General features: G+C 38.7%; 2 protein-coding genes across 6 annotated transcripts in view; one reads left to right on the top strand and one right to left on the bottom strand.

Moving 5' to 3' along the window:
* Nucleotides 1-3,894, top strand: part of Il2 (interleukin 2) — a 41,999-nt gene extending 38,105 nt beyond the window's left edge. The window contains exons 4-5 of one of the 2 annotated variants that reach the window (XM_087614424.1): nucleotides 1,445-1,591; nucleotides 3,087-3,894. In XM_087614424.1, coding sequence (XP_087470550.1) covers nucleotides 1,445-1,591; nucleotides 3,087-3,200 — 261 coding nt within the window. In that variant the 3' untranslated portion in view covers nucleotides 3,201-3,894. The remainder of the gene's footprint in view (nucleotides 1-1,444; nucleotides 1,592-3,086) is intronic. The other variant, NM_053836.1, reaches the window with a different exon arrangement.
* Adad1 (adenosine deaminase domain containing 1) overlaps nucleotides 329-16,630 on the bottom strand; it is a 58,166-nt gene continuing 41,864 nt past the window's right edge. For 2 of the 4 annotated variants that reach the window (XM_087619243.1, XM_087619253.1), the window contains 2 exons: nucleotides 2,445-2,513; nucleotides 329-1,616 (listed from right to left, as the gene is read on the bottom strand). In XM_087619243.1, the coding sequence (XP_087475369.1) occupies nucleotides 2,455-2,513 (59 nt within the window). In that variant the 3' untranslated portion in view covers nucleotides 329-1,616; nucleotides 2,445-2,454. Of the gene's footprint in view, nucleotides 1,617-2,390; nucleotides 2,514-16,630 lie in introns of those variants that run through there. The other 2 variants (XM_087619250.1, XM_087619267.1) reach the window with 1 other exon arrangement.

The raw sequence follows: 16,630 nt of genomic DNA, 5'->3' as shown, positions 1-16,630 counted from the left end.
ACTGAGTTTGGGGAGCTTTGCCTCTAGCTGTTCTATGGAGATGAAAAGGAAGGACCCCAATTGTTCCTCTAGCCTAATTAGAGTCATATAACTTTCAACTCCAACAATAAAAAGCTGGAGTGTTCTGTGAGGGAAGGAGCTCCACAATGAATACCCAGAACACATCATACAACAAGTTGGAAGGTCAATAGCAGACAAGTCAGGAACTATGTGTTGTCTAGTCAAACCTCTTCCTCTAAAGATTGTTAGAGACAACAGAGATGTTAATTTAGAAAGTAGTAAAATTTCTAGAAATCTAAGTTTTTTCAATAATTATTGAAAACAAGAGTAATGTGGTAAATTCTGTTCATGTTTTTATTTAATCTCCATTCAGTATGTAAGATTTTAAAAACAATAGAAGCATGTAATTCAAAGGTTATGGTTAATGAAAAGGAGTGACTGACTGGGCCACTCTTGCTCCCCTGTTCATGTGGCCATGGGGAAGACACAGATTGTGAGACTTGGTAGAATGGAGATAACCCAGTTCATTGCAGACTTAAAGTGTCTGACTTTACAGAAATCATAGTGTACTATAGAACTAGATAATATTCTCTGTATATGTATATATCTATGATATATATGCATTTAAACATTATTTCAGAAATGCATCTGAAAAATTCTCCAAGTGTTCTTTTCAAATGTTATGACTTTTTAATTGGCACAAATAGATTTCAAAGTTTATTTTTATTTATTTATTTATTCATTTATTCATTTGTTTGTGTGGAAATGCATGTGTATTATGGTGTAACTGTGGAGGTCAGAGGTAAAATAGGAAATGGGTCATTCTTTCTACAATGTGGGTGGGTCACTGTGATTGAATTCAAATCATCAAGTTTGGTGGCAAGTATCTTTACCTTAGAGCCATCTTTCTAGCCTTGACAAATAGGTTTTTTAAAAATTCATCTTTAGTAATTGCAGAGAATTATAAATTTAAGGAATATTATATGTATCTTCCTGGATATCTTGACACTTATCATTTGGGGCCATGATAACCTAATCTGCAAGATTTAGGTCTATGACAGTTGGCATCCAAGGAGTCCTGTCCCTTACCATTCTGTGATTCTCAACTCTGGGATTACATATTAGAATGTAGAATGTGAACTTTGCAGAATTCTTTGTATATTGGAAAAATATTCTCAACTTGTGCTATGCATTTTGACAGGGAAATACAGACTTTTACAAAGCCTAAGGGAATCAGAACTTACTAGAGTGGTCTAATAGTTAATGTGAACCTTATGCTCTTCTAAATTTATGGCACCAATTACTTCAGTCCTTCTTCACACTGAGAACAGGGAGTGGTAAAAGCTATGTGCTGCCTACTTTTGATTAGAGAAGCTACAGGTTAACTTCTGGCTCTTCAGTATATGCTGAACTGAGATGACGGTTAAGTTTATTACTCCTCTAGGCCACAGAATTGAAACATCTTCAGTGCCTGGAAAATGAACTCGGAGCTCTGCAGCGTGTGTTGGATTTGACTCAAAGCAAAAGCTTTCACTTGGAAGACGCTGGAAATTTCATCAGCAATATCAGAGTAACTGTTGTAAAACTAAAGGTAAGGTGTGGCTTTATTTGCTAATCTGGAAATAAAATAGAGAAGAAATGCATTTTTAAGTGGCATGCCATTTCTGGTTTTTGTCAGGTTCTATGCATTTAATCAGCTAAAGTTTAAAGCCACTGTTCAAGTGAATCCTTCCACTGCAGGATGATGCTAGAATTCCCACCTACCATCTAGGAGCAAGAACACCCTGCTCCCTCCCACACTAGCATAGAACTGGATGTGAGAGAAAGCACTGAGTAGAATTCCACATGAAACAAGCAACTCTTGTTGCTGTCACGTTTATCAGATCAGGAAGAATTATCTGAAAAGTTTTTCCAGAGAAGTTGTGCTGGTATTGATAGAAGAACAGAGAAATTTGTCTCCAAAAATGGCAGCCTTTAAAATGGGCAGAGGGGACAGAGAAAGGCCACTCCAGGGCTTTGTTTTTAAATGCACAACAATCACAGACTCTGGTGAGGCAGTAGCAGCAGGCCTCCAGGAGGGTGTGGGCTAGTCCTTTGCAAACCAAAGTCACATTTTCAGTACACTGTTTCCATTTGAGGTTTTTAAAAGAGGCAGAGATATATGTCATCTAGATGTTGAAAGGCTTGAATCCTTATTTATGCAAAGAAGGGTGCTCTAAAATCTATGGTCAACATCAGAAAATTTACCCCTAATGAATGGTACAAACTTTAGAGCTACCTGAGAACTAGAAAAGTGTGTTTAAAGAGCCACAGATTTTTAAAAATTAAAAATCCAAGACATTAGGACACTCAAGTAGCTATGTAAAGAGGGTATATAAGACCACAGCAGCTTATTTGAAAAGCAATATTTATTTAAAAGAAATATTCTGCCTCATTTGACTTACAAGGAATTAGTCAGATTTGGAAAAGCCATCCCATAAATTTGTCAAAATATTTCCTTCTCAGCTTGTCACCTAAAAACAGAATTAAAATATCTCCTTTAGCAAAGAGGGTTAGCTTCCAAAAAGCTAATCCACAGAACAAATTTATAATATCTATACATGTACAAACTTTGTGATTCATCTGCATTGATATCGGGGTATATCTATTTATAACAAAGTTCTCCAAATTTTCCCCAATAGATGCTTGTCCTACCTACTCTGGGTTGTTCCCATTCTGACTTGGGGGAAAGAATAGAATAATAGAATCTTAAGATTTAGCAAAGAACATATAACAAGCATCACTTCTTCATTCCTGAAGTGTTAAGCTGATGCATAGCTGTGGACACTTACCGGAGAAAAAAAGGTCAAACAATTGGATTTTGCACAAGTGTTCAGTGTTTTCATTCAAACGTTCATTTGAAAAGCTTTCCTTCTATGCTCTTATCATTTGGTATCATAATAAATCATAACCCAATAATTTTGACCATTCAAGAAATGAGAATGTTTAATATATTTAACCAGTGTTAAAATAAATGCCTAAAAACTTCAGTGAAGAATAATTGTATGTAAACTACCTCAGCCTAAAATTTTATATTCTTTTTGAAGGGCTCTGAAAACAAATTTGAGTGCCAATTCGATGATGAGCCAGCAACTGTGGTGGAATTTCTGAGGAGATGGATAGCCATCTGTCAAAGCATCATCTCAACAATGACTCAGTAATTATGTGCCTCCTACTTATAACACACAAGGCTTTTTATTTATTTAAATATTTAACTTTATATTTATTTTGGATGTATTGTTTACTATCTTTTGTAACTACTAGTCTTCAGATGATAAATATGGATCTTTAAAGATTCTTTTTGTAAGCCCCAAGGGCTCAAAAATGTTTTAAACTATTTATCTGAAATTATTTATTATATTGAATTGTTAAATGTGTATGTAGATTCATTAATAAAAGTATTTAGAAGAGTCGATGAATATAAATAAGCTTGGATGTCTGTCATTTTTAGGACAGCACAGAGTAAGCACTAAAATAATTCTATTATTCCTGTGAACTCTATGGTGGTCAACATGTTTACAAAAATCACTTTCCCCTGGAGAAGTGTGTAAAAATAACACAAGGATTTCTCACATTTCTTATAATTTTCCTTTTAAGTATTGATTGGATCTTTAGTTCTGGTATAAGAAAAGCTTATCAGGATATATTTTCATTTCCTTTAAGTTTAAAAAGTATACTAAGCAAAAAAAAAAAATTTAAATCCTTTGTTATAGTCTGCTTTGTGTTGTAACAAAACTCCTGACTCTTGATATTTTTTTACAAAGAAGTTTAGCTCACAGTTTTGAGTGTTCAAGAACATGTGAGGATCTCACAGCAAGGTGACTTCACAATAGTGGGAGTGTGTCCAGAAGATGGTGTGTGTGTGTGTGTGTGTGTGTGTGTGTGTGTGTGTGAGTGTGTGTGTGTGAGAGAGAGAGAGAGAGAGAGAGAGAGAGAGAGAGAGAGAGAGAGAGAGAGAGAGAGGAGACAGAGGCAGAGACAGAAAGAGACAGACAGACTTATAACCACCTATTTGTAGTCTCGACCCATACAATCTGATCTGGCCTCCTGAAACAACATTCCTTCATTTATGGGGCAATCCCTGGGCCACAATATAATTACCGTGTGCCAACCCACCCACCACTTTCACACCATTACACTGGGAACTACTTTCTATCCCAAGAGTCTTTGGGGAATGAATCTCACATCTCACAGAATAATGTGTCCTCTATAGTTTAGCATTGCTGTTGGCATTTAAAAGCCTCACCTGGATAAATAAAAAACCCTCTCCTTTTCTTTGGTTTTCATTGGGTGCTGACAATGGCAACTATGATGCAAAGAAAGCTCCCTGCCTTTAGCTGTGTCTCTGTGAAGGTCACAGAGCTTGCCTTCTCCTTCTCTCAAAGTGGTTTTATGGATGTATTTTCTTTCCGGATCTTACCTTTCCTTCCACATCTCCTTTTAAGGTGGTGTAACTGGTTTAATAGTTGCCAGCTCTAGGGTACCTGTGCTATCCTTTACAGATTCCTTGTATCTTGACCAAAACTTTATAGACCATCCCTTTATTAAATCTTCCTTCTTGGAAATTCCATCTATTTTCTGCTAGGACTCAAATGTAGTAATTGTACCAGAAATACCACCGGGAAAACACCCCCATATAGGACTCTGGAATTGTATTGATTATATATTGAATGAAAACAGTAATAGCTGTATATGCTTTGGTAGGTGGTATGTCTTGATTTCATGGTATAATAATACCATTTATATAACTATATAATCTGATGTCTACTTAAAAGTAACTTCAAGTTTTTCAAGAAAGAAATCAAAGAAGATCCCAGAGAATGGAGAGATCTCCCATGCTCAAGGATTGGCAGAATTAACATAGTAAAAATGCCATCCTACCAAAGGCAATCTACAGATTCAATGCAGTCCCCATCAAAATCCCAACACAATTCTTCAAAGACATGGAAAAAGCAATTCTCAAATTCATCTGGAAAGACAAAAAAAACCCAGAATAGCAAATACAATTCTTAACAATAAAAGAACTGGGGGAACCACCATTTCTGACCTCAAGTTCTGTTACAGAGCAATAGTGATAAAAACTGCATGGCATTAGTACAGAAACAGACAGGTTGATCAATGGAATAATATTGAGGACCCAGAAATAAAACCACACACTTACACAACTTGATCTTTGACAAAGAAGCCAAAAATATACAATGGAAAAAAAGAAGCATCTTCAATAAATAGTGCTGGTCAATGCTTCAATAAATGGCTGTCTATATGTAGAAATGAAAATTGACCCATATTTGCCACCTTGCATAATGCAAAAGTCCAAGTGGATCAAGGACCTCAACATAAAACCAGATACACTCAATCAAATAGAAGAGAAAGTGGGAAAGAGCCTTGAACACATGAGCGCTGGGGAAATTTTCCTAAACAGAACTCCAAAGGCTCATGCTGTAAGATCAAGAATTGATAAATGGGACCTCATGAAACTGGAAAGCCTCTGTAAGGTGAAAGACATAGTCAATAAGACAAATCAGCAACCTATAGATTGGGGAAAAAAATCTTCACTAAGCCCACATCTGACAGAGGGCTAATATCTACAATATATAAAGAACTCAAGAAGCCAACCACCAGAAACTGAACAACCCAATCAAAAAATGGGATATAGAACTAAACAGAGAATTCACAAAGGAGGAATCTTGAATGACTGTTAAGTACCTAAAGAAATGTTCAAAGTCCTTAGTGATCAGAGAAATGCAAATCAAAACACCCTAAGATTCCACCTTACACCAGTCAGAATGGCTAAGATCAAAACCTCAGATGATGTGGGAAAAGAGAAACACTCCTCCATTGCTAGTGGGATTTCAAGTTGGTACAACCACTTTGGAAATCAATTTGGAGGTTCCTTAGAAAATTGGAAATAGATCTACCTAAAGACCCAGCAATAGTACTCTTGGAAATATACCCAAAAGATGTCCTATTATGCTGCAGGGGCACGTGCTCCACTATGTTCATAGCAGACTCATCTGAAGCTGGAAACAACCCAGAAGAATGGATACAGAAAATGTGGTTCATTTACACAATGGAATATTACTCAGCTATTAAAAATGAGGACGTCCTTGCCTTCCTCTACTCAAAGGATAAACAGGCTGAGAAAGAAATCAGGGAATCAACACCCTTCACAATAGTCACAAATAATATAAAATACCTCGGTGTGACTCTAACCAAACAAATGAAAGATCTGTATGAAAAGAAGTTCAGGTCTCTGAAGAAATTGAAAAAAAAATGAGGACATTCTGAGTTTTGCAGGCAAATGGATAGAACTAGAAATATTCTGAGTGAGGTAATTCAGACCCAAAAGGATATGCACAGTTATGTACTCACTAGTATGTGGATATTAGAAAAGAAGAAGAAGGAGGAGAAGAGGAGGAAGAGGAGGAGGAAGAGGAGGAGGGGGAGGAAGAAGAAGGGGAGGGGGAGGGGGAAGGGGGAGGAGGTGATGGTGGTGGTGCAGAATACCCAAGATACAGTCCACAGAACTCAAAAAAGTTCAACAAGCTGAAGGGCCCAAGTGAGGACGCCTCAGTGCCACTTGGGAGGGAGAAGAAAGTAACCACAACAGGGGAGGGAGGGAGGGTGGGACATGGGAGAGAAAGGAGAAGGGGTGGGGGGGAGAGGGGAACACGATCTGGTAATGGGTGGGGGAAAAGGACTGAAGCCCTGAGGGCCAGCAGAAAGAATGGAAACAGGCAACCTCTGGAGGAAGGACGTTGGGAGGACTCTTCAGAATGTACCAGAGACCTGGGAGGTGAGAGACTCTCAGGACTCAAAGGTAGGGACCCTAGATGAAATGCCCTACAGTGGGGAGAGGGAACTTGTAGGGCTCACCTTCAGCAGAAAGACAGGGCATCAAGTGAGGGATTCTTTCTGTCTGAAAGAACTGTAGGGATGGAAATGGAGAAGAGCCTGAGGAAAAGAAGGTTCAGTGGCAGGTCCAAAGTGGGATCCAGCTCATGGGAAGGTCCTAGGACCTGACACCAATACTGAGACTATGGGGCTCTCACAAAAAGGGACCTATCATGACTGCCCTCCAAAAGACCCAACAAGCAGCTGAAAAGTCAGATGCAGACAGGTGCACCCAACCAACAAACAGAAGCTACTGACTCCTCTGGTTGAATTAGGGAAAAGCTGGAGGAAGCTAAGAAGGAGGGCAACCATGTAAGAGAATCAGCAATGTCAAGTGACCTGGACCCCTGAGATCTCTCAGACAGTGGACCACCAACCAGGGAACATACACCAGATGAAATGAGGTCCCCAACACATACACAGCAGAGAACTCCTGGGTCTGAACTCAGTCAGAGAAGATGCACCTAACCCTGAAGAGACTAGAGGGCCTAGAGAGTTTAGAGGTCTGATGGGGTGGGGATGTCCTCATGGAGATGGTAGGGAGGTGGCAGGTAGAAGGTATGGGATGTGGAACAGTTGGAGGATAGATGGAGAAGGTAATAAAATCTGGAGTGTAAAAATAAATAAAGAAAAAATGAAAATAGAAAGAATTTCTTAGCTGGAAAAAAAAGTACTTTAAATAGAAGAACGAATGGGAAATAGCACATGGGCTTCAGCACCCAGCCTTAATAGAGCATGGAACCAGAGTGGCCTCTTATGAATATTCATGAAAATGAGACTCTGAACTACAGGCAGGATATGTGACTAGAAACAGACACAGATAGCTCCCACAGAAAACATTGTAGTTTTGATGACTTAAAGAATCAGAGGTTAGAGTTCTAGTTTACTAGAGCAGCCTTGTAAGAATGTATGAACCACATTAATAGAAAGAAGGCAACTATAAGAGTAGCTACAGAAGTATGAATAAAATCTAATGTTTGTTTGCTGGTCAACAAACATTGTTAGGTACTAAAATCTACAATTCTTAACAAAGAATAACAGTCAGAGAAAGAGTGTGCACTGAACACCACAACCTCCAAGATGGGAAGGAATCCAGGTTCAATAGATCAGAAACTCTTATAGACTACCCCAGGTTAGGTGCTACAAATCAAGAAGACTGTGTCTTAGAAGGCAGAACAAACTAGCCTCGCAAACCAGTAGTAGGAGCAGTCTAATATCTGAGTATAGACTATGCTAGGTCTGCTCTAAGGGCTTTAACACAGTCAGCAAGACAGCTCAGTAGTGAAGGCAATAGCTACCAAGCCTGACCACTTGGTGGTAGGAGAAAACTGACTCCTGAAAATTATCCTATGATCACCACAAGGGGGCCATATGTGGCAAGACAGTGTGTCACTATGTAGCTTAGTCTGGCTTTATACTCAGGTTCTTCCTGCCTCTTGCTCTTTAATGCTGGGTGACAAGTATTACTCTACCTTGCTGAATTTAGCACCATTTTTGCACAGTAGTATAACATGGGTTTTAAAAAGTGGGGTGAATGGGGAAGGGGCAGGAAAGGATTGAAACTAATATGTTAAATTATTACTCAGATGTGTAAAAAATGAAAGAATCTAGGATTAATGGGTGAGCTGAATAGGGTTATTAGCAATATGGTTAATACATATGGGGTCAATTGTATTTTTATTTGTCAGTATCTCAGAGAATATATTTAAAAACAGTACTATTTACAATAGAATTCCAAATATCAGATATTTGGAAATAACTGTAGTACATATATGCCTATTAAGACAAAAAATATAGACTTTAAGAGCTAAATAGATGGTTCTAAAGACTACTTAATTGCAAGACTTGATATCTTAAGATGTTAATACTCCTAAAGTCTATAGAATTAATAAAATCACACTGAATTTTCTGTCGATTTTACTTGGTAGTATATGACAAAGGCTCAGGAATTGGTTATTAGATGTTACTGGCCTCAATGACTAGGGTTTTGGGGTAAAATCCTGTAAGGAAGGTATGCCAGTTAAAGCAAGTCCACTGATAATTAGACAAGATGATGTAAAAGGAAGGGCTTTTATTAAGTCACCCATTTTCCAGATGTCTTGTTCAGCATTAAAGCTGTGAACCCTGGGCACATGAAACTGAATAGCTGTGAAGAATGTATGTGTGTACAGATGTGAAGGAAAGCTAGAGAGGGTTGACTTACACCTAAAGCTACTATTGTAAGGCCTAACTGGCTAAATGTGCGAAATGTTTAAAAAAAATTAAATGTCATTTTAGTAATTGCACAGATGGCTGTGAACAATGTGGGTAGTGACTCAAGACACAAGTATCACAATAGTAGTTATTTCAAGTGAGTAAAGTCTGATTACTAAGAAGATTCCTGAAACAACTACAGGACTTGAATGAGAGGAATGCTGAGATGGGGAAGGGCCTCTGTGGTTGATGGGAGTCAGGAGCGGATAGTAAATTGTGCTGATTTTCCTGGGGCTGGAATTAGAAGGCCTAGGAGAGGAGTTAAGTTGATGTAAGAAAAAAAATCTGTTGAAGTTCTCAGGAGTTGATGTTTACAAAGATTCATGCTGTAGCTAAAACTAATCTAATGACTCCATTGTGATTACACAACACTGCTTGCAGGGCTGCACTGTTTGCTGGTAGAAAGTGATATAATACCTATGTCTTCTCAGCCAATAAAGTTGTTGGTTGAAGCAAAGATAATTAATGAAATTAAAAATAAAGGAGGTATTTGATAAAAATAGTTTAGGAGAGGTTGGAGTGTATAGATCATGAAGAAAACTCTATGACTGATTAGGTTATGAATAAAGTCACGAGTAAAAAGAATATGCAGAAATAGTCAAATGTTAAACTGATAGTTTGGAATAATTAATAGTAATTCAGTATCAGTTAGTAATCAGGTGTGTCAGAATAGTAGAATGATATTAGAGGTAATAGGCTAAGAAGGAAAGCATATTTGATAAATGAATTTATACAGAAGGGAAACTGATTTAATGCCAGTTATACAAATAAAAATTGGAGTGCTGGTGTGAACACCATTTCCCTTCCAGTCTGCTCCTGTGCTAGGGGCAGATCAGGTTGTCTGCCCCTTATTCTCAATGCTGCCAAGTCTACAGGTCTCCCAGGAGATCTGCTGCAACTGAGGGACACAGGAGACAAGCTCTAGATAGAGACTCACAGGCCAGTTAACTCCAGAGACAACCAGATGGCAAGTGCAAATAAACCCTTTCCTCCCCAACTTATTTCTTGGTCATGATGTTTGTGCAGGAATAGAAACCCTGACTAAGACAAATTGGTACCAGCATAGTGGGGTATTCCTGTGACAACCTGACCATGTTCTGGGGAGGACTATGGATGGATGGACTTTGGAACTTTGGGCTAGAAGAGCCATTGGGTGTTAAGAGTTCTGTGGGATGTTCTGTAGGAGCTTGGAAGACAATGTTGAGAACAGTGCAGAAGATGGAGGCCTGGCTTGTGAAATTTCAGAGGGAAGATTAAAGACTCTTTTCTGGGCTGTTGCTGTTTTGATTGTGAAGATTCTGTGGTTTTGGTTAGCTGGGGCTGAAGAGTCAGCTGGGATTAACAAGACACCAGAACTGCTAAAGTGAAACCTTTGTATTACTGGGACTATTGATGCTGTCAGCTGGAGCTAAGAAATTAGTGGTGATTAAGAAGAGACCAGCATCATTGAGGTGAATCTTCTGGGAAGTGTTTTCTGAAACACAAAGAGGCTGTGTTCCAGAGTTGCCAAGGTTGTACCTCCTCCTGTGGCTGGACCTGGTAGTATGTAAGAGTCACCCAGGTGGTACTGGTTTTGAAGGCATGAAGGGGTCTCGAAGAGCAGCTGAGGCAGGGCACTGTGAGAAGCTATGGAAGGTCATTGGTGAAGGGGCAGCCTCAGTTGGAATTGATGGCCCAGGACTGAAGTGGCCATGCAAAGGAGTTGAGGCCTGGTACCATGAAGAGAGCCTATGAGTCTGTTGATGAAGCCTAGTTGCAGTGGAAGACAGCAGTGTTTTGGAGATGCCAGTGCATCTCATGATGACCACCAAGAACAGCAACAGCAGTGGAGCCTAGAAGACAAGCTGTGTGCTGCAAAGGGTAAAGCTGGAGAAGTAACCCAAGAGGAGCCTAGAAGATCATGAGTGAATCCCAGACATAGGGCAGTTGGAGTTTGATTTTGCTTTTGATTGTGACTGTGCCCTGATATTTTTCCCTTCTGAAGTAAGAAAGTATTTTAGTGGAGTCCACAGTTAAGAGACTTTGAATTTTAAAAAGACTTTGAATTTTAAAAGATACTGGATATTTTAAAGGGATTGAACTTTTAATATGTAAAGACTGTGGGACTCAAAGTTTAGATCTTGGGGATGAATAAGAAAGTAAGGGTTGAGGCTTAATAGCAATGTGTTTGTGTGTCAAGTTGACAAGGGGTTAATTGTACTAGCTAGTTTTGTGTGTCAATTTGATCGAAGCTGAAGTTATCCCAGAGAAAGGAGGCTCAGTTGAGGAAATGCCTCCATGAGACCCAGCTGTAAGGTATTTTCTCAACTAGTGATCAAGGAGGGAGGACCTGGCCCATTGTGAGTGGTGCCGTCCCTGGGCTAGTGGTCTTGGATACTATAAGAGAACAAGCTGAGCAAGCCAGGGGAAGCAAGCCAGTAAGTAACATCCCTTCATGGCCTTCGCATCCCATCAGCTCCGGCTTCCTGACTTCCTTAAGCCAGTCCTGACTGCCTTTGGTGATGAACAGCAACGTGGAAGTAAGCTGAATAAACCCTTTCCTCCCCACCTGCTTCTTGGTCATGATGTTTGTGCAGGAATAGAAACCCTGACTAAGACACACCAGCAGAATCCAGCTCTCCAACCACAGCAGGCTTGTATACAGAAATAAAAAACAAACAAACAAACAAAAAACCACCCCACAATCAAACAGGTGAAGGAAATGAACAAAGTAGTCCAAGACCTAAAAATGGAAATAGAAGAACAAAGAAGAAATCACAAATAGAGGCAACCCTGTAAATGGAAAACCTAAGAAAGAGGACAGGAGCTACAGATGCAAGCATTACCAACAGAATACAATAGAACACAGTAGATAATCTTGGGCGTACAATACCCAAGAAAATACAATAGAAAATACAAAGCATAAAAACTTCTATCCCAAAACATCCAAGAAACCCAACACAATGAGAAGACCAAACCTAAGAATAATAGGAATAGAAGAAAGCAAAGATTCCCAGCTCAAAGGGCCAAAAAAACATCTTTAACAAAATCATAGGAGAAAACTTCCCCAATCTAAAGATAGAGATGGCCATAAATGTACATGAAGCATACAGACCACCAAATAGATTGAACCAGAAAAGAAAATCCTCATATCACATAATAACCAAAACACTAATTGCACAGAATATTAAAAGCTATAAGGGGAAAGGGCCAAGTAAAATATACAGGCCAACCTATCAGATTTACACCAGACTTCTCAACAGAGACTCTTAAGATCCTGGACAGATGTCATGCAGAACCAAAGAAAACACAAATGCCAGCCCAGGTTACTATACCCAGCAAAACTCTCACTCATCATAAATGGAGAAACCAAAAAATTCCATGACAAAACCAAATTTAAAAAATATCTATGAATCCAGTCCTGCAGAAGATTCTAGAAGGAAAACTCCAACACAAGGAGAAAAAAACCACCAAAGGGGGGGACGGGGACCAAGAAATGAATCATCTCACAACAAACTCAAGAGAAACATAAACACACAATAACACCTCCAACAACAAACATAACAGGAACTAACAATCACCTGTCTTTAATGTATCTCAACATCAATGGACTCAATTCACCAATGAAAAGACATAAGCTAACAGACTGGATATGCAAGCAGGATTCAACTTTTTGCTGCATACAAGAAACACACCTCAATAACAAAGACAGACACTACCTCAGGGTAAAATGCTAGAGAAGAGTTTTCCAAGTAAATGGTCCCAAGAAACAAGTGGGAGATGCCATCCTAATATCCAATAAAATAGACTTTCAACCAAAAGTTATCAAACAAGATGGGGAAAGGGCACTTCATATTCATCAAAGGAAACATCTACCAAGATGAAGTCTCAATTCTGAACATCTATGCTCCAAATGCAAGGGCTCCCATAGTCATAAAAGAAACTTTACTAAAGCTCAAAACATATTTAGATCCCACATAATAATAGAGGGAGACTTCAACACCCCACTCTCATCAGTGGACAGGTCCTTGAAACAGAATCTAAACAGAGACACAGTGAAATTAACAGAAGTTATGAACCAAATGGATTTAACAGATATATACAAAATATTTCACCCTAAAACAAAAGAATAAACCTTCTTCTCAGCATCTAATGGTACCTTCTCCAAAATGGACCACATAATCGGTACAAAATATGCCTCAACACATACAAGAAGATTGAAATAATCCCATAAATCCCATCAGATCACCATGAACTGGACTTCAATAACAACAAAAACAACAGAAAGCCCACATACCCATGGAAACTGAAGAGTTCTCTACTCAACCATTACTTGGTCAGGGAAGAAATAAAGGAATTAAAGACTTTCTAGAATTCAATGAAAAAATAAGACACAGCATATCCAGCATATGGGACAAAATGAAAGTAGTGGTAAGAAGAAAATTCACAGCACTAAGTGCCCTCATAAAGAAAATACAGAAATCCTACACTAGTAACTTAACAGCGCACCTGAAAGCCCCAGAACAAATAGAAGCAAATACACCCAAGAGGAGTAAACAGCAGAAAATGATGAAACTCCGGGCAGAAACCAACTAATTAGAAACAAAGAGAATGATACAAAGAATCAACAAAATGAAAAGCTGGTTTTTTGAGAAAAATCAATGATAGATAATCCCTTAGCCAAATTAACTAAAGGGCACAGAGACAGTATCTAAATTAACAAAATCAGAAATGAAAAGGGAGACACAAAAACAGAAACTGAGGAAATTAAAATAAAAAGAACAAAACGTCAGATTTTACCTCAAAAGTCTTTACTCAATAAACCTGGAAAATTTAGATGAAAAGAAAGACTTTGTAGACAGATACCATGTACCTAAGTTAAATCAAGAGCAGGTAAACTATGTAAACAGTCCCATATCCCCTAAGGAAAAAGAAGTAATTCATTAAATAACTCCCAACCAAAAAAAAAAAAAAAAAACCCAAGGCCAGATGGCTTTAGTCTAGACAACACACCTACATGGTAAAAGTATTGGAGAGATTAGGAATTCAACACCCTTACCTAAACATAATAAAAGCAATAAACAGCAAACCAACAGTTAATATCAAATTAAAAGGATACTTGAAGCAATTCCACTAAACTCAGGAACAAGGCTGCCCACTCTCTCCCTATTGATTCAATACAGTGCTTGAAGTGCTAGCTAGAGCAATTAGACAACAAAAGGAGATTAAAGAGATACAAGTTGGAAAGGAAGTTAAGGTATCACTATTTGTGGGTGATATGATAGTATATATAAGTGACCAGAGAACATCTACAGCTGAGAAACAACTTCAGCAAAATAGCTGGACATAAAATTAACTCAATCAGTAGCCTTCCCTTTATACGAATGATAAATGGGCTGAGAAAAAAATTAGGGAAATAACACCCTTCACAATAGCCACAGATAATATAAAATATCTTGGTGTAACTCTTACCAAGCAAGTGAAAGATCTATGAGACAAGAAATTCAAATACCTGAAAACAGAAATTGAAAAAGACCTGAGAAGATGGAAAGGTTTCCCATGCTCATGGATTGGTAGGATTATAATAAAAATGGCCATCCTCCCAAAAGAAATCTATAGATTCAGTGAAATTCCCCATCAAGATTCCAACACAGTTCGCAGACATGGAAAGAGCAATTCTCAATTTCATATGGAAAAAGGAAAACAGGATCGCAAAAACAATTCTTAACAATACAATAACTTATGGGGGAATCACCACCTCTGACCTCAAACTGTATTACTGAGCAATAGGGATAAAAAACGACATGTTATTGGTACAGAGACAGACAGGTTGATCAATGGAATAGAATCAAACATCCAGAAATAAGCCCATAATTTTATGGATACTTGATCTTTGACAAAGAATCTAAAAACATACAATGGGAAAAAAGAAAGCATCTTCAATAACTGGTGCTGGTCTAAATGGTGGTTTGCATGTACAAAAATGAAAATAGATCTATATTTATCACCTTGCACAAAGCTCAAGTCCAAGTGGATCAAGGACCACTACACTATAAACCAGGTACACTGAATCGCATAGAAGAGAGAGTGGGAAAGAGCCTTGAACCATTGTCACAGAGGAAAATTTCCTAAACAGAACTCCAACGGCTTATGCTCTATGATCAATAATTGGTAAATGGGACCTCACGAAACTGAAAAGCTTCTGTAAGGTTAAAAAACAAAAACAAAAAACAAAACAGTCAACAGGACAAATCAGCAACCTACAGAATGGTAACAATACCTTCACTAAACTCACTCACATCTGATAGAGGGCTGTTATCCAAAAGACATAAAGAACCCAAGAAGCTAACCTCCAAAAAAACCCCAAATAACCCAATTTAAAAATGGAGTAAACAGAGAATTCACAACAGAGGAATCTCAAATGGCCGGGAAGCACTTAAAAAAATGTTCAAAGTCCTTAGTGATCAGGAAAATACAAATCAAAATGACCCTGAGATTCTACCTCACACCAATCAGAATGGCTAAGATCAAAAACTCAGGTGACAGCAGATGCTGGCAAAGATGTATAGAAAGACAAACACTCCTCCATTGCTGGTGGGATTGCAAACTGGTACAACCACTATGGAACTCAATCTGGTGGGTCCTCAGAACATTGGAAATAGACTACCTGATGACCCAGCTATACCACTCGGGCACATACCCAAAGATGTTCCATCATACCAGAGGGACAAGTGCTCTATTGCTGTAAGTATTTTAACAATTTATATCCTCTCGCTGATCCCGGCCCACAGCTCACTGCTTCCAAACCCCTTGGGAGAGAGAGCTCACAGTCCAGACAGGTGGGCACTCCTGAGACTGCAGAGTGGGAGAGACCACCACTACTGCCCACCCCTGCCCACATCCCTGGACCAAGAGGAAACTGTATACGTCCTCTGGGAACCGGAAGATAGGGGCACTCTTATGGCAGACCCCCCATAGTCCAGACACCTCAGAGTAAAAGGCTGGAAAACAATTTTCCAACAAATGGTCTGAAGAAGCAAGCTGGAGTAGGCATTCTAATATCGAATAAAATCGATTTTCAACTAAAAGTCATCAAAAAGGATAAGGAAGGACACTTCATATTCATCAAAGGAAAAATCCACCAAGATGAACTCTCAATCCTAAATATCTATGCTCCAAATACAAGGGCACCTACATACATAAAAGAAACCTTACTAAAGCTCAAAACACACATTGCACCTCACACAATAATGGTAGGAGATTTCAACACCCCACTCTCATCAATGGACAGATCATGGAAACAGAAATTAAAAACAGAGACGTAGACAGACTAAGAGAAGTCATGAACCAAATAGACTTAACAGATGTTTATAGAACATTCTATCCTAAAACAAAAGGATATACCTTCTTCTCAGCTCCTCATGATACGTTCTCCAAAACTGACCATATAATAGGTCATAAAACG

Source organism: Rattus norvegicus, chromosome 2 (genome assembly GCF_021556685.1).
Source record: "Rattus norvegicus strain SHRSP/BbbUtx chromosome 2, alternate assembly SHRSP_T2T, whole genome shotgun sequence".
In the NCBI taxonomy this organism is placed as follows: Eukaryota; Metazoa; Chordata; class Mammalia; order Rodentia; family Muridae; genus Rattus; species Rattus norvegicus.
This window is presented reverse-complemented; position numbering and strand designations above follow the sequence as displayed.